At 42.7% G+C, this 27,681-nt stretch overlaps 1 protein-coding gene across 1 annotated transcript in view; it reads left to right on the forward strand.

The window, feature by feature from the left end:
* KCNK2 (potassium two pore domain channel subfamily K member 2) overlaps positions 1 to 27,681 on the forward strand; it is an 845,778-nt gene that overhangs the window by 516,745 nt on the left and 301,352 nt on the right. Inside the window, exon 3 of the mRNA XM_069608568.1 lies at positions 12,399 to 12,516. Coding sequence (XP_069464669.1) covers positions 12,399 to 12,516 — 118 coding nt within the window. The remainder of the gene's footprint in view (positions 1 to 12,398; positions 12,517 to 27,681) is intronic.

Consider the following 27,681-nt stretch of genomic DNA (forward strand, 5'->3'; position numbering starts at 1 on the left):
GAATGTGAACAAATTGATACAGGTGGGTGCTGGTACAGGCAGATGGCAAGCTGACAGGAGTCATGGAGTGCCACTCTCAGCAAGCAGAAAAGAAAGGGGAATGTTGTATCTTATGTTCTGCATTTCATGTTGCTAGGGAATCGGTGCCCTACCTGCGTAGGGTGTTAGAATGTTATTGTTTGGTATACATGGTGGGGATTCTAGGGAAGCGGTTGGGAGGCGAAGAGAGACGGCGGTGGGCAGAGAGTTTCAGTGCAGGGTGCTGGGTCTCTTGATAATTTAATAAACTTAACGTTACTTACCTTCGACGGCCTGTATCCCGCATACCTCAGGGAACAGTCAATAACAGAAACAGGGCATGCAGTGTCACCTGTAGAAACTTGACTCTAATCCTGCCAGATACAGAACCCGCTAGCATCGGCTCCGCTCAGTGTTGCATCATTCAGGCTTCCTTTGTGCTTGTATGGTACTTTCAACAAAGCATGTTAGACTGAAAAGGAAAGTGTACAGATCGTGCAAAACATCCCATTGTAAATACATTTATAATAATGAATTTGCCTGGGGGCCTTTTCCCAGGAGAAGCTTCAAAGAGAGGATACTTTTTCAGACCATGACGAAAGTTGATGGAAAATAATAAGATATTGCAACTGTTAATAGGAAAAAATGTAAAGTTGCGGAGGAGTATGGTAAATGAGGGTAAATCACAGGAAATTAGTGGAAAAATAGAGGCTGAATGTAAGAGCAAAGACTTTTAAAAGGCAGGTAACCGAGTGCAGTGAACAGCCATGAATTCATCCAAAAATGATGCACAGGAAACGTTGTAGACGTAAACAAAAAGGGAGCGGGAGTTAACAGATAAACAGAGTGAACATTTGAGAAGTGGTAGGCAATTTAAGAAGCATATGAATTAACTTGTTCCCAACAACCATGTACAACAATCAGGAAGAGGTGGATTTATATTTTCTTGGGATTCATTGTATTGTATTGTATTTATTTATATTGTGCAAACCAAGCCCTTAGGCGTCTGGGCACATTTCTTACAGTTAAATAGAATATATATTTACAGTTACATATAATAAGTTTTAGCAGTTAACATGAAATGAATATTTACATGGTGAGAGTACATTTACAGTAGGTCAGTAGCAAACATTAGCAACAATTTACAGTCTAATGTACAATGTTAGGACTGTATAAGGATTTATATCATAGTGCAGGTACAGAGGTGGAGAATCATAGCTCATGAGCAAGTTGTTAGGGTTCATTCAAGGTAAGCCAAGTTTTTGAATTGTTTTCTGAATTTTCAGAGGGAGGTTTCAGCTCTATGGATTGCAGGCAGCGGATTCCAAGTTTTGGCTGCTAAGATTTTTGGAGTTTGAACATTGAGAATAATAAGGCAGTTTCATTGAGAAGATCTAACAGGTCGATCCGAGGAGTTTCGATTGAATTTGTTACACAGGTACTTAGGTGCTAGATTATTTAGGCATTTGAAAGTGAGTGATAGGGTCTTGAGTCTAATTCTATGATTGACTGATAGCCACTGGACACTGTGCCTCAGCTACGAGAAATGGTGTGATCTAGGGAAGTTAGTTGCTGATCTGAGCGCGTTATTCTGGCGAATTTGTTACTTTTTTAGATTGTATTGGTTAATTCCTAAGTAGAGGGCATTACAGTAGTCTAAATTGGATAAGACTAGTGCCCTGGCTGAGGTCATGCACTTGCCTGTGGTCAGAAATGGTCTGCAACCGTTAATTAGCTTGCAGATGTATGCAGTAGTGGAGGCAATCACGTTAATTTGTCTCATCAAAGAGAGTCAAGAGTCAATGTAGATACCTAAGGTTTTTACATCTTTAGAAACCTTGATATTATTGCCGTCAATATTGAAAACGTTAAATTGTTTGTTCAGTCTGTTAAGTCTTGCTTGGGATCCTACAAGGAGCAACTCCGTCTTATCGTCATTAAAACAGAATCCATGTTTGGCTGTCCAAACTTGAATAATTAAGTAGATGACATTTAGGCGTTTGGAATCAATGTTATAATCACCAGTAATAGGGATAAGGATTTGGGTGTCGTCTGCATAATTTGTGTAGGAGACACCCAACTGGTCGAGGTCATCAAGGAGGGGCTTTTTGAAAATATTGTAAAGCTTAGGGGAGACGCATGAGCCCTGGCCGACTCCAGAGGTGACTGGAACTGGAATAGTGGATGCAGTGGGTGCAAACACTCTTGTAGTTGTATTGTTGAGAAAGGACTGAATCCAAGAGGTGGCTTCGTCAGATAAGTGGGCTGCAGATGTAAGGTGGTTGCAAAGTGTTTTGTGATCCACTAAGACAAAGGCGGCAGATAGATCTAGTAACAAGAGGAGTGCTAGGTTACCTTTGTCTTTTATAATTTCCATTTGCGTTAACAGATCTATCAGGGCTGTTTCCATGCCATGTCTAGATCAGAAACCTGATTGACGTAGCCCTAGTACATTTTTACTTTCCAAATGATGCTGGATCTGTAGGCAGGCAGCCCTATACAGAATTTTTTGGAGGAGGGGCACTGTAGTAATTGGTCTGTAATTCGTCGGGTGTTAGGGTCAAGGGAAGGTTTCTTTAGTAGAGGTAATACCCATGCGTCCTTCAGATTAGTGGGTACTGTGCTAGTTGCAAATGAGACATTAATTAACGCTGTGATGAAGGGCGCCAGGTTCTTCGCTGTCTCTTTGATAATTATTGCTGGGCAAACATCACCCAGGCATCTGGATGGTTTCAAGGTTGCAATAATGTCCTCGACATCCTTAGTGGCGAGAGGGGAACACTTGAACAGATCATGTTGGACAGGTGGGGGTACTTGCATTGCGAGTTGGGGTGTGTTGGTGGCCAGGCTAATTTCTTTTGCCTCTATTGTACTTTGAAGGAGCTCAATATTATCAGAGAGAGATTTCTGAATATTAGTGCACCATGTGAAGTCTTTTGTACAAGTTACAAGTGGTGCAGTAGGAGATTCCAGCTCTCTGAAGATGCTGAATAGTTGTTTTGTATTAGATTTGGCTTTTGTATTCCGGTCAATGTATAAGTCACTTTTAGCTTGGAGGATTGCTCTTTTGTAGGTAGATGAGGCTATTAGGAAATGATCTTTGTTTGATGTTGAGAGGAGGCTTTTCCATAAGGTTTCAGCTGCCTTTTTGTTCTTGCACAGGGTTCTAAGGTTCGGGGTAAACCAAGTATTCAAGTGCGAGGTTTAGCTTTTTGCATTTTTAAAGGCACGATCTTGTTGATGGCGTTAAGTATAGTGACGTTGTACAGGTCAATTAGAGAGGTTGGGTCATCATTTAAGGTGGTAGGGTTAATGGTGGGCTGAAGTAGCAGGAGTAATTTTTGTGCTGTTATATTACGCATATATTTCTGGAGAGTCCAGGAGGTGCCATGGGCCTGTCAATCTTAGGTTGATTACCGTCCTGTAAGGTAAAGAGAATAGTATGATGGTCGGACCAGGCGCATGACTCGTTGGAGAGAATGCTAGTGTCGCAGTTGATGTCTGTGATCCAGTTTAATAGCCTACCTTTATTATAGCTAGCTTGGGAGATACGTTGTTGAAGCCTAGTTCTGAGATACTGTTGGCGATAGCTAATGCATTGACGTCTTTAGGGCCATGTAGTCCTAGGTTGAGATCTCCCATGAGCATGAGTTCTGATCCTGGCTTAGAATTAGTGGCGAGGAGTAGAATTGTGTCTTCCTTGAAGAAAGATAGTGGACCTGGTGGTTTATACATAATGTGGATGGTTATAGTTCGCATAGGTGACATGGGTACCTTGATCGACCTAATGAGGTTTTTACAATAAAGGTGACACCACCACCTTTTGCAGACATTCTATCCTGCCTGATAATTGTGTATTTGTCTGGTATGGCAAATGAGAGTAAAGGACCAGATGTGGTTTGGAGCCAGGTCTTAGTAATAGCTAGGAAGTCCCAAGTTGTTTGTAGTTATGAGGTTGTTAATGTCTAGAGCATGGGCTGTTAAACTGCCATGGGTTTTTCCTCCCAGTGCCAAGGCCTTTTTTGTTGATTTTGGTATTTCGCCATTCAATGCCTTCTTACGTTTTCTATTTCATTAACCCCTTAAGTGCCAAGGACGCCCTTAAGTGCCAAGGATGAGATATCTCGTCCTTGGCAACAGGGAGGTAATCCCAAGGACGAGATACCTCGCCCTTGGCACTTACTGGGTTAATGAATCCCCCTTTGATGGAGGAGGCTTTGCCTTCAGAGTCTGTTTTAATCGCTAGGAAATGTTTGCATGGGGCGGCATCTTGTTAGCTGTCTTGATGGTTATGCTGGCTTGTTTAAGGCCTGTTGGTCTGGCTTTAATGCTAGTTTTGATAGTATTCTTAGTAGATGAATAATTGATTTTGTTGAATCTATGCCATAGTCTAGAGTTTCTGATTGAGGTAGGGCATGGTTGATTATGCGTAGGTCTGGTGGCATAGAGTTTAATCCGTCGGCTGGAGTGGTAGCTGGGCATTGTTAAGCGTAGAGGAGGTCAGGTTGTTATGTTTGGTAACTTTTTGGTCTAGAAGAGATTTCCCAATGCCAGTAGCGGTGATAGATAGGGTAGGGGCTGCCATCGTGCATGGGGTAAATGCTGAGTATTACACTCAAAATGCTTAGCAGGAGCTGGTGCATGACTAGGTTCTAGTTACTGGAGCAGATTAAAGCTGGGATGTTAAGGAACGGATGGGCAGGGCACAACAATATTAGTACTAGAGCCGCTAAAGTGGAACAATGTGTCAGGTTAAGCAAGTGGGCAGTAGAGGAATACTGATTACATACAATTGTAGGCAATAGGCATATGTTTGTCTAATGATTGGCTGCACTTTGCTGATAAGTAGGGGCATAACAAGGCTCAAGTATGCATAGGTCGGACCAGGCCGTTGAAGCAAGTTCAGACATAGAGATGTGACTGCGAGGGACGTAGGAGTCCAGTGTTGGTCGATTACGGCAGAACACACGGCCTGAGCACTTGTCCAAGAGTTTAGCAATGTGGAATACAGTATTATGTTGTGGTTAATATCAGGATGTGGTTAATATCAGAAGGTAGAATTAACAATTGTAGTTATTTGTTATATCATGCGAAGGGTAGGTGGAGCAGGTAAACAGGTAACAATTAGCCATGAAGTGTGCAATAGGCAAAACGCAGTTCTAGCGGAATGCTTTACTACTTATGCATAGGTAGGATGCAGAGGTTACTTGTGAGATTACAGCCTACTGATCTAAGTCGGCATGACTCTCGCATCAACAGGGATTGTACTCCGTCATGTTCTGCAGACAGCGTGTAGGGGTGAGGCGTCAATCCAGGCACGGTAAGGGGAATGGGAAAACATCCAAGATGTAACAGCTGCAAAAGAGTTGGAAACAGTGTCGTGGACGGCCTGAGGGGAATGCAAGAGGGATAGTAAGATTTGAGGCTTGCTGGCTCTGAAATTGAACAAAAAGTCGAAAAGGACAATGATATAGAATTATAGTTATGTAGCTATCAACTACTGGATACATTCTCTGAGTGTTTCCAAGTGACATCTGATAAACAACGAGAGCAAAGCCTTATAATATCACATAGAACCCCAGGGTCTCCTTCTCAAAAACATGACCTCACAGTTGGTATCTACCCATCAGTAATTTGATGTGTTGTGATGCCTTGTGCCACTATTCTGTCAGCCTTCAGAGTAGGCAAATTGTCTGCTGGGCTTCTGCAAAAAGGGACCTTTAGGTTTTGCCTCCAAACCACAATGGCCCGGGTATTCCAAGGTAATTTGGTTCTCCCTGCTTGGTGCACCATGTTTCCTCTTCTATGCTCCCCTGTTAGGCCTTTTCACAGCAGTACAGAAGCAACAGGTGGATGTGCTGTCAGTTCCCCAGAAAGGGATACATCGCCTGCAGTGTCCATGGGGCCACGTGATGACGCACATTGCTGAGTTGCTGGTAGAGCAGGGCTCAAGTCGAGGGTACACGCGGGGGGACGCAGTCTCCCCACTTTATTTAGAGAGTGGACTCAGTCCCCCCCAGCTAAAATGACAAACACTGAATGACCTCTTTGAATTTATGAATGTATAGATGACCTCGAGGATGAAACCACAGTTGTTAGGTTTGTAGGCCGGACACTTCACCACTGCACTACATAACCTGATGAAAAACAACAAACAACTAAAGGTGAAATGTTGCATTTCAGTACTGCAAGTGCCAGGGAAAACATTTGTATTGGTTCTTGGAGTTTAAAACATGCACATCTTCTAACGTGTTCAAAAACACTATTAGAAGAAATTATCCTCTCTTGGTTTTGTGTTTGTGTTGATTTTATGAAAGGCAAATTCCATTCGTCCTGTGAAATTTGGATGGTTACACAAAACCAATTTAATGAAATGTGCATACTATACCTTGATATGCTAATTTCTGGCGACGTCCCCTCCCATTGCGTTGGTTGATGAGGAGTCTCCCACTTTAATTTTTAGGACTTGACCCCTGTGGTAGAGATAAGGCCAGATGGCACTGCCGAAGAGCTCCTGTGAAATTCAAACATCCTTTCTTCTTGCATTAGCTGCAAGACGACGTCCCCCCTGTCGGAGATCTTACTATCTGTTGCCAGTGTTTATGTGGCAATCCTGCATTGCATTACTCATATTTCCATGCTGAAATTATCATATACTCTATTTTGTTGTGGTTTTAAGGAAGACCACATATTTTTGCAGCTCTGTTTGTCCACCTCAAATGGCATAGTTTTCTTGTGTTGTGTTTTAGTGTGTTGAACTTGGAGGTAGAGTGTTGGAGACTCAGACAGGTCAAGGTTGTGTTGTATCTTGCTTTCTGCCTACCACTACAAGCTGCCTGTGTCCGTAATCATGAGCAGTGGCAGAAATGCACAGTGTGTCTGTTGCCAAGTGGCCAATGAGCAAAAAGCTGCACTTATCTTGCCTGCAATAAAGCATCTTCCAGTTCCTCCAGTCATATCTTCATCATTTGTGCACTTATGTTCCTGGGTTATTCATTGCAAAACAATAAATAAAAATACTATGAAACCATGCATTGCTTTTGTTGTCCCTCTTGCAATATACTGAGGTTTATCGGCCCTCTGGGCACCCTAAATAGAATTAAAAAAGATACATGAATTGCACTCTATTTCTTGCGAGCTGGTTTAGTACTACTTAAATCCCCACGCAAACAGGCATGATCTGCTCTCGCACGTATTTCATGTGAAACACCTTAATTTACATTCACCAAGTCAGTTGAAGTAATTGGATGCCGGCATCCATTGCAGTCAATCTCAAACTCCATGGGACTCATTACGAGGGCGCCGGTATCCTGCAGTATTACCGCCAGGATAACAGCAAACAGAATTGCTGTTACTGGCACTTGGTCGGTAAGGGCGGTAACTCCCCATTCCATGGAGTCTCATTGAACTCCATGGGGGGATTCGCCAATATTACTGGCACCAGTATTACAATGTTGGTAATACTGTGGTAGGGTGTATGAATTACCTCCAGCTTTTAGCTGGAGGCAAATCCTCCATCCCTCCCGGCAAACTTGTAGTTGTCCTGTCCGTAAAAGTGCCGGTAAACGTTATTACCAGCACTTTTACTGTATACGGGCCAACTTATAATGAGCTCCTATTTGTTCCATTCACAAGAAGTTACTGTGAGCAACTCTGATTTACTCCTGACTTAAAGTTAGTTACTTGAATTACATTTCTCTTCAAACTCCCAGAGAAGGAACTTGCTTAACAAGAATTCAGAAGCCTCTCAGAGTACCAATGGGTAATTCAATCTTCCTGTGCAATGTTCCCAAACTAAGAAACAGCGTTTATGAAAATAAGGACACTCTTATTAATAAGCGTATCGATTGGATTTGCCATGTGAAGGGCTGTACCTCTGTCATCGGCGAAGATATTTTATGGGCTGGCAGAGGCAGTATGGCATCTGAGCATGGTGATTGTATAGAGCTGCACCTGAGGGATGCTAAGCTGGTAGAGAGGCAACTGGCAATAGAGTTAAGAACCTATCCCCCGGGGGTCATCAATTTCCCAGAGACGCTGTCGACCTAACGCATGGCTTCATTGTCCACCATGCCTGTCATTGTTGAATGACAATCAGGTCCCTGAAAGGGACTTTTGCTTAGATGAGGTGGAGTGACATCTTTTACCCCCCACCTCCAAGCCCAGCTGGCCTGGGAGGTACAAAGGTGCTTTTCTGGAATGTTTCTGGGATTCTTATACATCTGATGGACCCTGACTGGATAGCCTTTGTATTTTCAAATGAGATTATATATATGCAGGAAACCTGGGCTGTATTACCTGTTGAGATACAGCGTTTTAAGGCTCTTAACATTCCTGCAGTTAATGGCCCCACAGGTAGACTGTGGGGGTGTTGCTAATGCTGGTTGCAGTGGGGTTAGAGTGGGAAGCAAAGATGAGTGGAGAAAGCATCCCAGACTTGCAGCTGGTTGTCGCCACAAACACCAAGAGGCTGACACCCCTCATTTTCAATGTGTACAACAGTCCCCATGGCAATAACCCATTGGGCAAATTGACCACAATGAATAACCTTGTAACTATCTGTGAGACAAAGATATCTGGCCCCTGTTGTATTATTGTAGGTGAAGATTTTAAGCACCAGTTTGAGCCACTCCATAAATTTGAAGGACTCAGTGAAGTTGTAGATGGGGACTGGGATATTCTGCCGCACGGGGCCAGCTTCCCCTCTCGGACACATAAATGTGCCCTGGAGATAGCAACAGTTTCATATGGCCTTAGTTTAAGGGCATGTAATGGAAGGTGCATTGAAGATAGGCCAGGGAAAGACACCTTTTTAGGTTCCGACTGTTCTTACAGGATTGATTACATTTTGGTTACGATGGGTGACTGAGCTGTAGTGGAAAGGTTTCTCATTTCTAATTGCAGGGATAATGACCATAAACCTCTTTCCATAAAATGAGGGTGGCAGGGAAAGTGGGATATTGGCAATGTGGCTTCTGTTCCAATAGTGATATCTGGGAACACCAGACGGGTTGTCAAGTGGGCCAATATCTTGTTGGCAGGGACAAAGCATTCCATTTACCTCTCAATCCTCCCTGTTATTGAGCATTTATGTGATGTTGACAGGGGGGATGTCGAGGTATAGATGGATTATGATCATTTGATCTGTGAGCTTGATCCTTGGTTCTCTATCGTAGCGACCCGTTCCAAGCATAGTACTGAGCAGAATCCCTTATGGTTCAAAGATCTTTGTAGTCTGGCTAGAAGGACCTTATTGTCTGTCTTGCCACTGGTGGAAAGGTGAACAAGGAGGTGTTGCGTATTAGGAGGAGCAATTATAAAAACATTGCGAAGTCTAGGAAAACTGAATTCCTTAAATCCAAATGTGAAACACATAGGTAACCTCGCTTAATAAGGACAGTAAGGCCTTTTGGTCTATTATAGCTGACCGGTAGTATTCTAATGACAACAGGCTGATCACCGAATCAGAATGGTTTTCCCACTTTCGTAGCCTATATCAAACTGAGGCCTGCACTGAAGGCCCTGCTGTAATGGAATTAGTGCAGATAGGACAGATATCTATCGACCACATTAGGCTGCCTATTACTATCACCATGGTGGCTATAAGAGCTGCCTTATCGAATACAAAGGGGCAAAAGGCCCCTGGCCCTGATAACATCCCGGTCAAACTTTACGAGGATGAGCTGGACATTTGGGTGCCACTATTGGCAAGGCTGTTTTAAGCAATGACCAACTATGAGCATATCCCCGAAGCATGGTGTCGCTCAGAGATCATCCCCATATATAAAAAGTGGGGAGAGAACTCCTGGCCAATTGCAGGCGTATGTCATTGCTTTAGTCCAAGGGGAATCTCTTTGCAAAGGTCCTTCTTCAACAACTGCAGGACTGGGTGACCAGTAATGGGCTTATTTCCCATTTACAGGCTGGGTGTCAGCAAGGGCTGAACACAGCGGACCAGTGCGTTCGCTTGTCTACCATCCTCCAGAAATATACTGTATTAAACCCTATGCAAGTCTATGCTGTGTTCATTGATGTACAGACTGCCTTTGACAGTGTACCCAGGGCCCAGCTTTGGCAGGTCCTTTTGAGATGGGGGGTGCCGGTGCAGCTGGTGTCTGTAATAGCTGAGCTTTATTGAAATAGCACAGCAGTTGTGAGGTGAGGCCCGGGAGGAGTTTGTGTTGATATAAAGACAGAAAAGAAATGCGGCAAAGACGCAGCCTTGCCGCACGGCTGTGTCCTTGCCCCGTTTCTTTTCTGTCTTTATATCAACAAAAATATCCTGGACCTGGCTGCAGAATGCACTGGGGGAGGGCCAGATCCCCCTAAATTGGTACAGATGTTTATACGGCCTTATTCTTGGCTGACAACCTGGTTTTGTTGGCTACATCTCCCATGGGAATCAGGCGTGGTCTGGAGTGATTTACTCTGTGATGCTCAGAGCAGGGTCTGACCCTAAACAGGAGGAAGACCAAGGCATTAGTGTTCAGACAAAGGAGATCTAAGCCTGTGGTCCTTAGTCTGGAAATTGATGGCACTCTCTTGGAACAGGTTACACACTATGATTATCTGGGAGTGAGGTTTACAGACACTGGTTCTTGGGTAGCACAGTCCACTAGGTCATAGACCATCATGGAAATAAATAGTGGAGGCCCTCAAGAAATTCTTCATCTCACACAGAGAGCAATCTGTGTCCCCTGCTCTAGATATTTACACCATCCAGGCAATACCAGCGAAACTCTATGGAGCTGTGATTTGGGGCCACACCAATTGCTTAAATCTAAGAGTAGCAGAGAATACATTCTTGAAAAAGTTACTTAGATTTCCGCGTAGCTTTCCAAATTCCCCACTCTTAATGGAATGTGGGCATTTCCCCCTTATGGACCATTTGGTCGGGAAACCTGTTTTTCTTTTATTGAATTAGGCTCTGGGGCTTGCCTGAGTCGGAAAAGTATCAAGAAAAACTTTCTGATCTGATGAACCACCCTGGTAGACTTTCTCTCCAATGGTTAATTCACGTTAAACATCAAATTAGATCGGCTGGATGAATTATAGCAGAACCTGCAAAATATGCTGCCTAGTCTAAATAGTGATGTTAAATAGATTGCTAAACCTGAAGCGCAAGAACGCCTTATAATCTCATGCTTAAAACTGAAAGTGAGGCTGGCATATCTATCCCTGAGTACATCATTGGGCAGAAATAGGTATTTGGTTCTAAATACTCCAGCCCGTGCATGTTCCTTATTACTGGAATTCAAGACTGGCACACTGTAGGTGGCGACATTTACGCATAGCTGGAGGGCTGACAATTCTGAAACCTGCCCAATGCGTGGGTTAGATCGAGAGTCTGTTACCCATTTCCTGCTACTCTGTATGTGCTACAGTGATCTGCGAAAAACATATTTGAAGACATTGTTTAGAAAAGCATGTGTGAATTCTACTGTAGAATCTATTAACCTTTGTAAATCCACTGCTCGAGTGAATGATGTGTATTTTGTAGCTACATTTATCCACAGAGCTTGGCTCCGTAGGAAGTCATTTTGAACTATTTAACTAACTTGGTTGGGTTTTTAGCTATTAGGTTTTACTGGCAATTGAATATTTTGTATCTATCATGTATTGTCTAGTGTTGTCCACATTGGCTAAATAAAGCTTTACCGGCTGACTGGCTCCTTTGAATTACCAAGAGGTTACCATGAGTACCCCGGACTAATAAGTCAGGAGTGAGTTAGTTACTTATTCTGATGTCTTCAACAATGACATTGCCCTCTAAAGGATTACGCCAAGGGTGTGTCAGCGAAACAGATATTGTGGATATGAAATCATTTAAAACTGCCACATTTTGTTCACTGTAAAAACAATTTCTCAGTATCTTTGCATTTGCAAATTATTTACACACTGTGATCTCTCAGACATGACAGGCTCTTTTCATGGTAGCAATTAGAGATTGGACTTTGGAACTAAGGCACACATCATTATGCTCTGAAACATTGACAGAGGGACACACACCATATTGATTCAGCAGCACAAAGCTGAAACTTAAACCTTTGTCCTATTTGGAGGCATCACCAACGCAATCATGGCATGCCCTGACAAATTAAGATTCATCAAAAAATCACTCAACAATCAGATACACATCTCACTTTGTTGGGTAATCATCATTGACATCATTTGCTTTATCACAATGTGATATGGTTTCGGGAAGGATGCTCAGCAGCTGTGTTTTATTAGTTGAGTTTTTCCACTATGTGTAATTTCATGAAGGTAATTGCTTGAAAGCATTGAAGAAAAGGAACCCTCTTGAAGAAAGTTTAATTGATATTGCAATCCCCTTTAGTGTCTGCCTGTATTTAATGTTTTGTTTCTGTTGTTATTTTCAGCACGTGGTGGCAGCGATCAATGCTGGAGTGATGCCTGTGGGGAACACGTCTAACCAACACAGCCACTGGGATTTGGGAAGCTCTTTCTTCTTCGCAGGGACTGTCATTACTACCATCGGTAGGCACACATTTTCTCAAATATTTTCCTAAAAACCACAGCTCTTTTGGGGTACAAAAAACATACACACTGAATAATCTCATTCATAGTTAAATAATTTTTTTCTGATGTTTATCATGCTAGCCATTGCATTCTTTCATATTTTGTGGGTGCTGGGGATGCACTACACAGAGGTTGGGCCTTTGTTGTCCTGTCATTGTGATATCTGTTTAAAAATAAATAAAAAATGTCTATCACTGTTTGAGGGATAGAAATACAGGCAGGACAGCATCAATTTATTTAGCAGGTGTCCTGATTTAATTAATTAATCAAGCTCTCATTTACTGTGTATCCCCTGTGGCTGTCCCAATATGGGGGATGTTTTATTATTTCTCGTCCTTTAAACCATGCACCGTTTGGGATTTAGGTTCCTCTTTCAAAATGTGAGAACATTTGCATTTAATTTCATTATTTTCTCCATCACACGCAGCAGGGTATAAAGGGCATTTGAATCTATGGTGGTCAGATTCACAGGTAATTTGTGAACTGAAGACAACCTTTTTTCACACAAATGCACCTCCCTTCTCTTACACGAACAATGTTTCCTGAATGGATCTGGGTATATTTATTTACAGCAAATTATGTGTAGTTGAAGAGCAGGAATACTTGTGTTATAGCCATAGGTTAATAAATGAACCTGCCAGATTGTTTATACTTCAGCTAAAACACTAGCATTGGTAGTCAATGGTAGTTCAGTTCACATCATTACTCCCTGTACAGTTTCATATTTAACAGTTGCTTTTGCAATTCACAGTGTATTTCCATTATGTATAAACATTGTGAAAATTCAAAAATGTCTGTTACAGTGCATCGAAACATGTATAAAATATTTAACAATTTACCTTTCTGGAGAGCTAGAGCATGTGATGTGAGATTTTCTGATGATGTGCTACACCTGCAACAACTATTTCTGACTCCACACCATTTTCAGGGACACTTACGCACTCATGCTAATTGATTGGTGGAATGACACGGATCAGAAAAAAAACACTTAAATACAAGCTATGTGCCTGTTTTCTACCATCCAGCCATTTTGGATCTGACTTTCTATACTGATTGGGGCATATAACATTACACAGTCTGAATCTGTAGTGATGTATTTCAATGGCGAGCTCATAAGCACTTATATGTTGGCCGTTATTCCCAGTTGTTTGTTGGTCAGGTGGGGGGTATAAGCATGAGAACCTGGAAGCCATCTTGCATTTGATGACTGAATGTCAATCTAATGAGAACATCATCAAAATCTCCAGGAGTAGTCCACATATGTGCAATGCAGGCCATCAGCTATGGCAAATTCTAAGGCTTATTTCAAATCAGCATGAAAGTAATTTATATACTTTAGGCTAGATCTTACCTGGATCTGCCAGGTGACTTAACGCTGTTGCATGGTCAAAGAAACAGCTGTTCTGGTGCTGTGATTCTTTTCCATTTGGTTTGGCACATGTCCTTGCGTAAACCTCCAGCAATGCTAGAGAAAAGGGTTGAGCACCTCCTACCACAACACTGCCACCTCTAAATTCTGGAACATGAAACAGGCATTTGAATATTCTGTTTTATTTAAAATAATAAATCAAAATAAAAGGTGGTCCCCTAAACTTATTCTCGAGAAATCAACGCCAATATTCCAAACAGATATAGGAAACATTCCTAAAGAATATAAGGAAACACAACCTACCTGCTATGGTCTCTCTTACACTTAGATCCACAATACACACAAACACCCATTTAAAAAAAAATCAAACCTGAATAACTATTTTAGACAAAATATATATGTATTAATCTCCAGGATAAACATTGAAATGATTACCACTTGCCGGCATCATATTTCAAAGTGAACATTTTTCAGTATTCCCATCAGAAATGTACAATATATATTTCACTTGATTTTCTCTAATATAATCGACAAGTTACGGCATCAGAGAAACATATACAATATACATGTCACCTGATATCATCAGAAAACTTCAACAACGGTTGCCATTAGAGAAAAACATACATTGGAATCATGTATTATAACTTCCATATTCTAGTAGTAAATCTACTCTAGATTTAGGGTAGTGACGGTTTCTAGTTTGGTCATATATATTAAAACATGATGTGGTATGTTGGGATATTTATCTATCAAGTTTGGGTTTAGGATAGAAGAATTCATTTTTGGAGAGTCCAAAATCTAGGTTCATTTAAAATTACTCAGACAAGGATGAGAATATATTTTGTTGATTTATTTTATTTGTGTAGTGCCCAAACCCCAGGCTATTAGGGCACTTGTACCAATACACAATAAGAGCAGTGTCGAAGACAGGAATCAGATTATGCAGTAGATATCGAGAAGTGGAGTGGCCTCAGTTATAGCAGTTTCATAAATTTAAGATAGGATGGTTCTTCTGTGATGCATGTGGGGAGGGGGAGTTCCAGAGGGTTGGTGTGGTGACAGTAATACTGGATTCATCTGCTCACTTCTTTTTGAAACTTGGTGTGAGGAGGGTGGTGGATGAGGATGAATGAAGGGTGCCTGGGGTGGCCTTCCTGGTATTTCAGTGGTTGAGGTAGGAGGGAGCTGTGGCATAGACGCAGTGGTGGGCAATTGTTAAAATCTTAAATTTGATGCAGGCTTTGGGCTTCTCGTCTGACTTGAGAGATGTGATCAGTATGTCCAATCCCCCAGGTTGCTCTAAAAAGAGTTGTTGTGGAGTAATTGAAGTTTGGGTACGTTTTTGACAGAGGTGCCCGTAAGTAGAGCATTACAGTAATCAGCTTTTCTGCCTATAATGGCTCTAGCAAGTGTTAGGCAGTTGTCGGGTGATTGGAATGGTCTGCTGTGGTTGATGAGCTTGGTTATGTATGCAGCAGAGGATGAGAGGGCGTAGACATGTTTGTGCATGTTGAGGTTTGCATCTAGGTAGACCCCCAGTATTTTTACATGACTAAAGACAGGGATTGGGCTTCCGTCTATGGTGAGCGATGAGAATGCACAGTCAAGGTGCTTCAGGCGATGGGGGGAACCTCATGAGTATTTCATTTGTTTCATTGTTAAGGCAAAGGTGGTGGCTTGCATCTACCTCTGGATGATGCTGTAGATCTGATTGACGGTTGTTGTGTCTTTGCTGTAGTTGCCTGTGATGTCTAGAAGAATCAGGGTGTCATTGCTGAAGTTCATGTATGTGATGCTGGGTTTGTCAAGGAGGTCAAATAGGTGCTTGGTGTATATGTTGTACAGAGTGGGGCAGATGCATGATCCTTGAGGGACACCATAGGGGGCTGGGGTAGGATCGACAGCTGCTATGCTGACGAATACTCTGGAGGGGCGTCTGCTCAGGATTTCATTCAGTTGGTTGCCTCTGAGGTGAATTGGAGCTTTGTGTTGAGGTGCTGACAGAGTAATTCTTGGTCAATGAGTTCAAAGGTGGCATAGAGATCGAGCGGGAGCAGTGTGCCTAGTTTGCCTGCATCATGGATGCTGTCTAGCTATATTTTGAGATGAAGGAGCGCTGTTTCATTACTGTATTTGGGTCTGAGGCCTGATTAGTGGGGTCCGATAAAGATGTGGTATTCAAGGAAGGGTTGAATCTGTGTATAGGCTGTGCAGTCTAGAATTCTAAGTAGGAAAGGGACTGTGGTGATGGGGTGGTAGTTGGTTGGGAGGGTAGGGTTGAGGGTCATGTTATGAGTAGTGGGAGTACCCGGGCTTCTTTGAGAGATGCAGTGATCGTCCCTGTGATGAGTGTGGCATTGATGAAGGCAGTAATGATGGGGAAGAGGGTTTCTGCACAGAGTTTGATGATGTGTGCTGGGCAGATGTCTCCTTTGCAGTTGGTGGGTTTGAGGAGCTGAATAGTTCTGGACACATCTGTGGGAGTCACTAATGAGAATTTGAATGGAGTTGAGCTAGGTGGGGTCGAGCGGTGGTCAGAGGGTGCTGGGGTGAAGTGGTTTTTGGAGGTAAACTGGGATTTCTTTAAGATGGTTTTATCTAGTAGTTTGCATGTTTTGTCTGTGAGGGCTGCTTGAACTGTGGTGGGAAAGTTGGAGGTGGGTGATGCTGGGCTCTCTAGCTCCTTGAGGATTTTGAAGAGCACCTTAAGGTTAGAGTTAGCTTCACTGATTCTAGTGTTGTTTGAATGCACGTGTATTCTACATATGGAGTGTCATTCTTCTGAGAGTCAATTGTTCTCAGAACAACTGTGAGATAAAACAAAAATCAACACTTAATTTCTCTTATGATCAGGAGTCCGCTAACGCCAGAGAACTTTCTTTTCTGCGCTATGTTATTTAGAAAAATGGCACTGGTTATTTATATTGACATTATTTTCTTGGGAAGAAAGTGAACAAACTAACCTCCATCCTATTCCACTAATCGCTCCACTCAACATTTGATTTTTATGTTAAATTTGGATTCCACAGGTCAAAAAGCCTAACAATTCCTGCAAAGTTGTGAACTGCTGTACACCATGTTATAAATCTGGCCATACTTATCCTAGTGAATTCATTTATTTGGTTGCTATCATATTATGTGTGATGCACAATCGAGGATTCTAGGGCATACTACTTTAAATATAAAATGCTACAAAGTTTACCTTACCGCTCAATTCCCATCCAGTGTCCTGGCTAGTAAGGAATTCCCTAAAAATCTTTCAATTGCTATTAGGGGTTCAGCAAATACTTGTAACATACATCTAAATGCACACAGGTTTCTTGTGCTCCCTTTTGGTTTGACATTTAAAGGTACCAGCAGATAGGATGTTCAACTGATCCAGGGAGCCTCACCAAGTTTAGCTTTGCCCTCATTCTGTACTCTAATTTTAAAATTCTTATAGTAGGAAAACTGGTTCTGTCTTGGGAAAGGTTTCTGCATCAAGCTCCCTCTGGAAAATACCTCATTAAGGTGGCTTCCTATCAGCTACATCCAAGGTGGAACCTAACACAACACTTCTCCTGTCTGCCAAGTTTAATTCGTCTGCGGAATTTTCAAGAATATATATTTGTCCACAAACAATTGATAAACTCCACCCATGCAGTGTTATATAATGCAGAGTTTCCCCATTGGACGCAGCCTCTTATAGGTTCTCTTCAGATAATGAAGCGCCCCATTATACTCCAATTTATTTTATTTGGCCCATGGTATTTTTCCATGTGACAGTGGGAGGTTTTTTCCTCCTCCCACTTGGAGTTATGATCAGATTGGATTAAAATCCATTGTTCTGTCATAATTCATGTTATGGATCTATATCAAATATGGATGCCTATAAATTTGAAAACACAATCAAAATCTGCAAATCTGCTTTCACAGACATCTTTCATATCAAATAACTTGTAATATTAAAAAAGTTATTGAAATATGTGAATGCATTAATAATTCACACATATTAATAAATTATGCATGTGCATATATTATGGGGATTGCTTCACTGAATTACAATTGTGTATCTGTTTTTTTAAATGAAGCAAGTATTACACAGGTATAGCTGATTATATGATTTCATTTTGTTTCCAGCAAAAATAAGTATTAACTTACTGGTTTGTGCACCTTGAAATCCCAGAGCATGAAATAGAGAAAAGATATTTGGTAATGTATTCCTCTGCCAAAGGTTAAAAGGTTGAGGACTTTCTAGAAATCTGGTCTTCTGGTGCAGTGATATATTAAGTGTATAATATGCTTGGATTTGTTACAGATTGATGATGTAACTTTCTTGTAGCATAGAACTGAACTTTAAAACTGCTTTGAGTTGAGAAAATAAATGAATGTTCAGACGTCAACTGCATTTTACCACTTTTCACATGACATGCAAATAGTGCAATTGTTACAAATTGATGGTGCAACCTTCTTGTAGCATAGAACTGAACTTTAAAACTGCTTTGAGTTGAGAAAATAAATGAATGATCAGATGTCAGCTGCATTTGACCATTTTTCACATGACATGCAAATAGAAAGGAAGGCAACACGATGGTTTAGTTTTACTTAATTCAACAGTTGATAATCTTATTTAATTGAATGTGTATAATGTATGGGCATTTTACATTTAGTTGTGCTTCATCCACATATTATAATGTAGCGTGTGGAGCATTTGAGTAATATGGCTAGGCACAAGTAACACTGTTTAAAATTAACATTTGCATCTCCATAATTTTGAGAATTTTACATTATAGAGATGACACAGCCATGTACAATATATTTTATTTAGTATATTCATGCTTTAGTTTAATTAAATAAACTTGACAGAGGCTTGTGTGGGCACACTATGTACCATTGAACCTGCTACCCTATGCAACTCATCATGGTATGAACAATTATTAGAGCTTTCAAGGGGCCATAATCCCTTATCTAATGAAAAACTAATGAATCATTTTCATTCAGACGAGATTTATTAGGAAATAATGTCTTGACATTTTGAATGGCCTTTTATATCCTCTTGGCCTAAGTGTCACTCATAAATTAAAACAATTATTTAGCTTTGATTCTAACAACACTGCATACATTTTTGATTGGGTTATAGTGTGGGAAGGAAAATGAGAAGGCAGCTGTACTGCCATCTTTCCTGGCCCAAACTAGTGACGGAGAAGTTATGGTGATAGAAGGTGTGTAGGTGAAGCTCTTTTTCATAAAGTCATAACTTGATATTCTGTCATTTCAATTGCTAATATCCATAATAACACAACAAATATGGGTCAGTGCAACTAATCATGAAATTCTAATAGTTACTCGTGCGTAGAAGCTTGTAGTAATCGCGGTGGCAGATTTCAGGGGCAAATAACACATGTATTGCTATTCTATTGATTGATGAACCGTTTATAAAAGTCATTCTGGCACAGCACCTGCAAAGATAGCGTGAAGTATCAGTCTGCTGTTTGCACCCCTTGCAAAACAAGAAAGGAAATAGAAGTGCCTGCATTTTTCATATCTCTGGGATCCGTTGACACAAACATAAGGCGAATGGCACCAAAATCCATAGCACTTCACTGACAGAAAATAGGGGAGTTTCAAGCAGGCACCTTCCCCATTACTTGTCTGTCCCCAATGCCCGTTTCAAAATATGCATGCTATATTTGCTTGGCAGAAACAGAGAGGCAAAGTAAGAAAGTGAGGAAATGTGAGAGAGATACAGAGAGAGAGAGACCTTTACCTCTACAGTCCATCACTCTATATACAATGTTTTGCTTTGCTATGACGTTATATGGTCTTTTGTATTATGTAATGCAATGTTTGCAAGTTTATGCATTGTTTGTAAAATGTTATGATGCCCGTAGAAACCTGCTAAATCCGTATTTGTGTGTGATATTTTTGACTTTATTCCTGGACTAACAAATAGCTCTCAGCTTTGTGCCATAGCTGACACTCCCAAGCCTTGACAAGCATTTGGAAGTCAGTTATAGAGCGAACTGACTTGGGTTTTCAAGCATTTTTAACTGTATTCATTGGATAATGAATGTCATGTCCCTAGAACAATCACTATTACATCATGTGGCCGAGGGAGCACATTTATGTACATAGGGTTATCATATAGGCCTGTATGCCAGGTGCTCTTAATAGGCACACTTTAATGTCCCATTGAAACTGACTATCCTGTGCACCCTCCTGCTCATGAGTTTTGTGCCGCAAGCCGATCCCTATTTTAAATTCCTGTGGTCAGTTAAGATCATTTTTGCTTGTCCTGATCTTTGGATTCTTGTCTCATTTTCTGAGGCATGCCTGAAGTGAGCAACTCCGTCTATGCTTCAAATGCTTTAAGCTGTATTTTCTCCATAAATAAAACAAATGTGACAACTGTGCTAATCCTATTGTCTTCTGTCTTGATCTAAGTGGGCTGTTCTCCAGCTGTGAGGCCTGTCTAGATTGAGCAATTATCCCTATCTTTCCAATTGTTGAAGCTGTCTTTGTTGCATAAAAAGTTAATTGACAGCGCAGTGCTGATGTGGTTGGTGCCTCTCCTAAAATGTGGGAGCCTGATCCTTTTACTGTGTCAGTAGTAAACTGAGACATTTTTTAGCTCCAGATTGATGGCCCTCCCCATGCCCACAACTCTAGTTGCCTTCCCAATTTGATTTTAAAGCATTGCCAACGTTTTTGAAAACAGCATTACAGGGTGATGTTTGAATATATGTCCACCCGGTTACACGTCCATGAAATAGCTTTCGATATGTCATATCCTTTGCATGCCCCCATTGTCCACACATCCTTGCCCTAACCACACACTTTTGAATCTGCCTTCTTTGCATTTTCAACATGAAAAATACACAAGGTTTTTATTTGTTTACACTCAAAATCATGGCTACTGCAAAATGAACTATGTAACATTTTCTTTTCAGAATTAAAATGAAGCAGGCACCATGTTGAATGTGAAAATGGCCACCCTATGCTGCCCCCATGCATGTCTTTCCCAGTGTGCCCTGCTGTGAATGCTAGAGTCTGATTGTCCCTTTAGAGTGCACTGTACTGCTGCATGGCTCACCCATGCTTCTCTTAAGAAGCCCGCTTCATGTACATTGCTCTCCACCCGCACTTGCCCTCCAGCATTCATGCTGCCTCTCCGCTTACTCTTATGCAAACTCAGCATATATGGGAGTGCTGATTGGATTTTTTTCTTTAATGAGTATCTGGAATTGTAAAATGTTGACCACCAGATAGTGAACTTTTTTGTGCTTGTGCGCCCACAATATTTACTTTTCTCAACAAAGCCCACACAGAGCCCAAAACAGCAGATTAAAGGATTCATGCTTGCATTGCCAAATGTGGATTCTTGCAGTGCCCTGTTCATATTCATGAAGCTCCCAGCACTCTGGGCTGCTACTTTATGTTCTGTTAGCAGCATCCAAACAAGCATATGCAGTGGAAGGCAGTGTGCCTCATTTAGCTCTCACACACCCCTGGATAGTTATAGCAGCACCCAGGCTCCCTCAATACTTTCAGAGGGTAATGTTTTACGCCTAGACAAAATGTTGCTGAAACCCTACACTGCCCGAACTACAGGGAAGAGCAATTACTGCTGTGCTATGACCAGACTTTTACCACAACTCAGTGGTGTTGCATGCAGGATTTACTCTTCAATGATGTGAGTCAGCAGTGGAAGCACCCACACAAGAATAGTTACTAAATAAAAAATATCCAACCAGGTTTTAATAATGTCGGGGGAAATTCTCCTGGGGTCGGCTGCGCCGTCCGCGGACCTCCAGGCAGGGAGGCCCCAACTCCTCCCGTGTATCCCAAAAATGAGTATGAGGCACACGCAAGAAGCAAGGTGATTCTGCTGTTTATTAAACAAAACGGCAGGGATGGGTCAAGGATCGTACGCGTCCGTCCTGACACTCTCTCTCAATTCGTGGGGCTCGCAGGCCCTTTTTACCTTAGTATGACGCGCTTCTTGCGTCACCTGGGAAAGTTATCAAAAAACCTATCGCCACTCTGGATTGGTTCCTCGAGTGGTAGGGTTAGTATAGCATACGTATAGAGAACGCTGTTAGTGGTTGAGGGTCAGTCAGGTGGTATACTTGGGTTGTCCCTTCAATTAGATACATGAAAATTGTTACATGAAGACCCCTGAGGATTGGCTAATGTTAATGGCGTCAGTGATAAGAGCCCCATGTTCTGATTGGTCCACTCGCGAGCCCCCCAGTCTGGGACCATCGCTGTTCCCGGCTCGCGGTGCACCTGTCATTTGCAACAATGTATAACTATGGGTATGTGCAGACAATGCGAGGATTTGTTCATATGCTGGAGGGCAGACTACTCCCACCGCCGCAGATGTCCATTGAGTCGCCTAATTGTTGCTGCCTGTGTCTCAAAACGTGGGATCCAGGCGCCTCCCTCCTCCTGGGCCTGGCAACCTGTCAGTTTCGGCTTGGTCATGTGAGGAGAGACCGTGGTTGAAGCAGAATTCTGCACATTTAATATTGCATTTTCCACTGTGTGTCTGGCTCAGTTTGCAGGTGTGACCTTGGCTTCGGCTTGTGGCATGCGAGTTTGCAACATTGTGCCCTTGACTGTCTGTTCTCGCCGGGCTCATTCTGCAGGGTCAGCAATTGTACTCTTGCTCGTTCAATGTTCATGGAGGCTCTAGCTTGCGGCCTACTTGGGCCTGGTGCATAGTTGGGGATGTTTGATGCACGGCGCTTTAGGTTATGGTATCATATTGCTTTATCCCCAGTATCATGTCTTCGTTATATTTCTCATTGCAATGCATGGGGTAGGAGAAGCGTCAGCAAGCATTTTAGATGAGTTTGTTGTGTGTCTTGCGTTTCTGCATTTTGAAAAACCTATGTGAAAAAAATAATAAAGATGCGCGTCAGTGGGTGTGTCCGTCACCTACGTCATAGCACTGAATATGTTCTTCGTGTGGATTGGTGTGGGAGTGTCCAGTGTGCATGTTTGCACGGGTGTGCTGACTGTTGGCTAGGTCGTCATGGCATCTCTAACGATGTGTTCATTTACTGTTGAATGGTTCAGTCGAGTTCATCCATGCCGCAGGTGTCGGCATGGGCAGGGCAGGCTGGTGGGCGGGCTGGTGGGCACATCCGTATGTTCCTGTACCAGGGTATTTGGTCGTCTGGTAGATAGCCAAACACCGCTTGTGGCGGGTGTCTGGGCCGCGATCCTCTAGGCCAGGGATGTGAGGGGATTGGTGGGAGCCTTTTGTTCCATTCTCCCACTTCAGTCCCCCCTCTGGTCGACTTGTCGACCACAAACATATCTTTTTCCTTATCTCCTCTTACTCTCCATATTTTGGTTGCTCCTCCCAAATGTCCATAGTGGTTGACATGGTCTTCAAATGACCAATACATATATACACAGGTTCCTCCAGGTGTGCAGTATACCCATTTCCCTATGTAGCTCCTTGGGTTTCTTGGGTTTTCGAGCTTCACAGATGGTGGGTCCAGGTGGTTGGTGATGATCGGTTTGCGCAGTTTTTCTCTCTCTTTTATTATTGTGCCTGTGTGCTGGCCATCATCTGCCGGCATCAAGGGGTGCATATCAACCATTTCGATCATTTCGTCTGTGGTGCGTGCCTTCCGGGCCTTACAAAATCTTATTATGATCAGTGCAGCTCCAGCCAGTATTATGCATCCAACTATAATCTTCAGTCCGTCTGACAGCCAAGATGGCATCCATGACCATAACAGTGAAAAACAGCTGTCATCCTTCTTCACTCCTTTACTTTCTTCCATCATTTTGGAGTGCATCTGGGCCAGTTGTGATACTGCTTCTGTCAGTGTACCATTGTCAGCATCGTTAGCAGGAATGAATGTGCAACATGATTGTCCTATCTTTGCGCAAACTCCTCCTTCCATTGCTGTAAGGAGATCCAATACATATCTGTTCTGTAGTGCTACCATCCTCACTGCTCGCAGTTCCTCTTTTATTGCGTTGAATCAATTTACTGTAGAATTAATTGTCATCATTAGCTCCCATCGAGTTATCTGGAGCCATTTTGCGTTTGCGTAAGCTTGTAGTCTCGGATGCAATATTAACGAGAAGAACATTGCTGCTCTGCTGAATAGTCTGTGTTCTGGTGGGATTGAAGTGAGTGCTGTTTCCGACCTTCCCCATAGGTAATTTCCTGTCAGAGGTTCTCCTTGTCTTTTCTTTCTATTCAGGACATTGTTGTTGTTGTTGTTTTCGTTCTCTGGCCCCTTCTGAGGTTTTACAGATCTCTTCTTCCTCTTGTTTCCTTCATCCATTTTAGGGAAGTTCACCAGGTTCACATGTTTCTGGGGCACCACTAGTGATGGTACATTAACGTGTACCATTGTGCATATACCATTCCACAGAGGGGGCAGTGTGTGGTATGCCTTGTCTCCGCAGGCCCAGTAATGGTCCATTAATACTGCTGTTCCTGTTCCCCCCTCAGGTAACTCCATCACGCTTGCACAGTTGGTGTTGTATCCCACGTCCACTTCTCCTCTATGTTGGTAGCATACCTTAGGTGCAGACAGCGGCAGTATGGTTATTGGGTCTTCATCCTTCTCTATCCACGTTAGCATGAGTACGTACTTGACCCAAATCGTCCAACATCTGTCATTGTGTTCATTAATAGTTGTAATATTTTCTCTTGTTACCATGTTGCTGCCAACCACTCCTATGTCCCATTTGTTGTCCATGTACACCTTCCCTGTTATTGTTACCAGTGGTCTTTCCCAACATCCTTGTTTACCAGGAACTTCAGTGGCGTACCAGTCACATGGTAGGTATTGTAGTGTTACTTTCTTTGTTTCTCCCTTTTCAGGGCCACTTGTCATGTATCTGAATGCTTCAGCATGCAAACTGGTCTTGTGGTAACTCAAATAAGTCTTGAGGAAGTTGTTTTCGTATGGAAATGTGTCTCACGTTTTCCATACCAGGTTCACCACCGTCCCTTGAAATCTCCCTTTCGTTTGGAACAGTGCCAAGTATACTATACATCGTGCTGTGTTTTCATCTATTTCCGTGGTAACGAATGTTCGAGAAGTGCTCATGGCGTATGGGATCAATGAGCAGACGTAGCAGCTGTCTTCTGTTGTCTGCTTACCTATTTGGGTCATGTGTTGGTACCACATGTTGTTCGAGACGTGTGCTGAATCTGTTATGTAGTTGTCAATACCTTTATTATCTGAGTATGTGCTGCGTTTAACTCTATTTCCCTTATGTGGAATCTTGCTAGTACCACCTGACGTAACACCTGTTGCAGCCGTGGGTGGGGGTATATTAGGTTTGGGTACAGCCAAAATATTGATAGCATAACTTTTCTGCCATACAGAGGCAGCCAAAAACCCGGTGATCATCAACATCCCTATCATCTTTATTACAGAGGCTACTCTCACCGGCATTTTGCTCTTACCTTGCTGCAGTCCGGCAGCTTATTCTTGCGACGTTAAAGTTGCCCGCCTGAAAATTCTCAATATGCTTGTTATTAGTGTTAGTTGTTGTTTTCAAGCTCTCCCTATCAAGTAGTCGTTCAGTGCCCAGGCGAAGAGCTGTTCCCACGCCACTCTAAGCGATCTATCTCTTAGGGCAGGCAAGTGTTGGTGAAGATGGGGCATCGATTGTTCTATGGCCAAGATAAATGCTGTGTAGTAGACACGTACCCTCCTTCTTTTCAGGTACTTTGGCCTTTTTATGTGATAGACAAATTGGTGTGATAGATCTTCAGGGTAGTTATCGTCTGAGGGTAGCATCTACTCCTGGGCAATGAACTTTGTTAGTTATCTGTTTTCTTAGCAATACAATAATACGCGGTACCTGCATGTGCGAGAAAGAAAAAAGAGAACATTCAAGTGTTTACATGTGTATATGTGCAAGACAATGTCCTTCAATTGGGTGGTTACTGTAGTGGGTAGGGGGTCGATGGGCAGAGGGTTTGGGGCTCAACTGGCGGAAGTCTCTTTACTCTTTGATCGTGTGACCATGGGGTGGGCGGTATGGGAATTACCAGTTTCTATTTCAGTAGTTGTCTCTGGGGAATCTGGGGGGTGGCGGGGTATGGATACACTTAGGTCGTCAGCTGTGGTAGAAGTCTCTTCCTCCGTGGGTGACGCTGTTGCTGTTCTTCCAATGGCCCTGTCGGTGACGCTAGGGCGGGTCTGGAGTTTGCAGATCTTTACGTCGTGTAGGTGATTCCAAGCACGTTTGTCCTTCAACTTTACTGCTCTCGTAGATACCTCCTCTTCCAGGTGGGGGCCAGTGAAGCGTGGGCTGTTCCACTTTCTATTGAAATTGCGGAGTAGCACGTGGTCACCTTTAGCAATTTTGCACAGTTTTTCCTTTTCCAATTCTTTATCCGCATCTTCTTGTTGATCACTCTTAGACCCGCACCGCGTGCGCTCGAGCTGTTGAGAAACAAACACTACACTAGTAATCAAAGAAGACACATATTGGTACATTTCATCACCAAGAACAGTTGCAGTGTTTTCATAGTCTGTGAATGCCCTTGATGTTGGCGTTAGAGGAAGGCGCATTTGTCGTCCGGTCACCACCTCATGAGGAGTGAGGTGGTGGTCGGAGCCTGGTCTATTCCTCAGCTCAAATAGAGCTAGTGGAAGGCAATACAACCAACTCTTCTTTGTTGTTTGCTGTATCTTTGCAATTGCCTCCTTCAGTAGGCCATTCAGGCGTTCGCATATACCGTTGGCCTGTGGGTGATATGCAAATGCAAAGTTATGCTTGATGTTCAGTAAGGATGTGATGTGCTGGAACATTTCATTAGCGAAATGCGGGCCATTATCCGACCGCAGTACCTCGCACACTCCCCACCTGGGGAAAACCTCCCTCACTAGAAATTTAGCTGCTCTAAATGCATCTGGATGTGAGCAGGGTCCTGCCTCAATCCACCTGGAGAATGGGCACACTACTACAATCATATACCTATTTCCTTGACATACGTTGATCATATCAACATAGTCAATATGGATGTGCACGAAGGGTCCCTCTGGCCGGGGTATAGTACCTTTTATCACTTTCAGCGTGTGACCAGCCGTAAACTGTTGACATGTGAGACAATTGCTGATAAAATTTGTCACATGGGAATTTAACTCGGGGCAGAACCAATCTTCCCTTATTCGTGCTGCAATAACTTCCTTGCCTGTGTGGGCTGGGTGGTGGCGTTGGCTCAGGGCGGTGTTCAATAGTGCCAATGGCATTACCATCTTTCCAGTGTTACCCTGGCGCCATAGTGCGTCAGTTGGTGACATTGTACATCCTCTTTTTACCCATATTTCTTTTTCTGCCATTGGTGCAGCCGCTTGTAACTCCATTATCTGTGTGGCTGGGAGATGGGTGTACCCTTCTCTTATCAACATCTCTTTAGCTATCCCCCTCCCTCTCCCTCTCTCTGACTCTGGGGGGTTCCATATCTCACCAAAATATGCAGCATACTTCGCATGTGCGTCTGCTGCTGCATTTCCTTTTGAGATATGATCTTCTCCATTAGTGTGTGCAGTACATTTGACCAAAGCTAATTCTTGGGGGTCATTTATTACTTCAATTAGTTCAGCCAATAAGAGAGCATGTTGCACTGGGGTGCCGTCAGCTCTCCTAAACCCTCTTCTCCTCCATTTGGACAATCCTGAGTGGACAGTAGACGTGACATATGCGCTGTCAGAATATATAGTAACTCTTTTGTCAAAGCTTTCCTTCAATGCCAATATCAGTGCAACCAATTCTGC

The sequence above is a fragment of the Ambystoma mexicanum genome, chromosome 4q (genome assembly GCF_040938575.1).
Source record: "Ambystoma mexicanum isolate Mex_15411 chromosome 4q, UKY_AmexF1_1, whole genome shotgun sequence".
Taxonomy (NCBI): Eukaryota; Metazoa; Chordata; class Amphibia; order Caudata; family Ambystomatidae; genus Ambystoma; species Ambystoma mexicanum.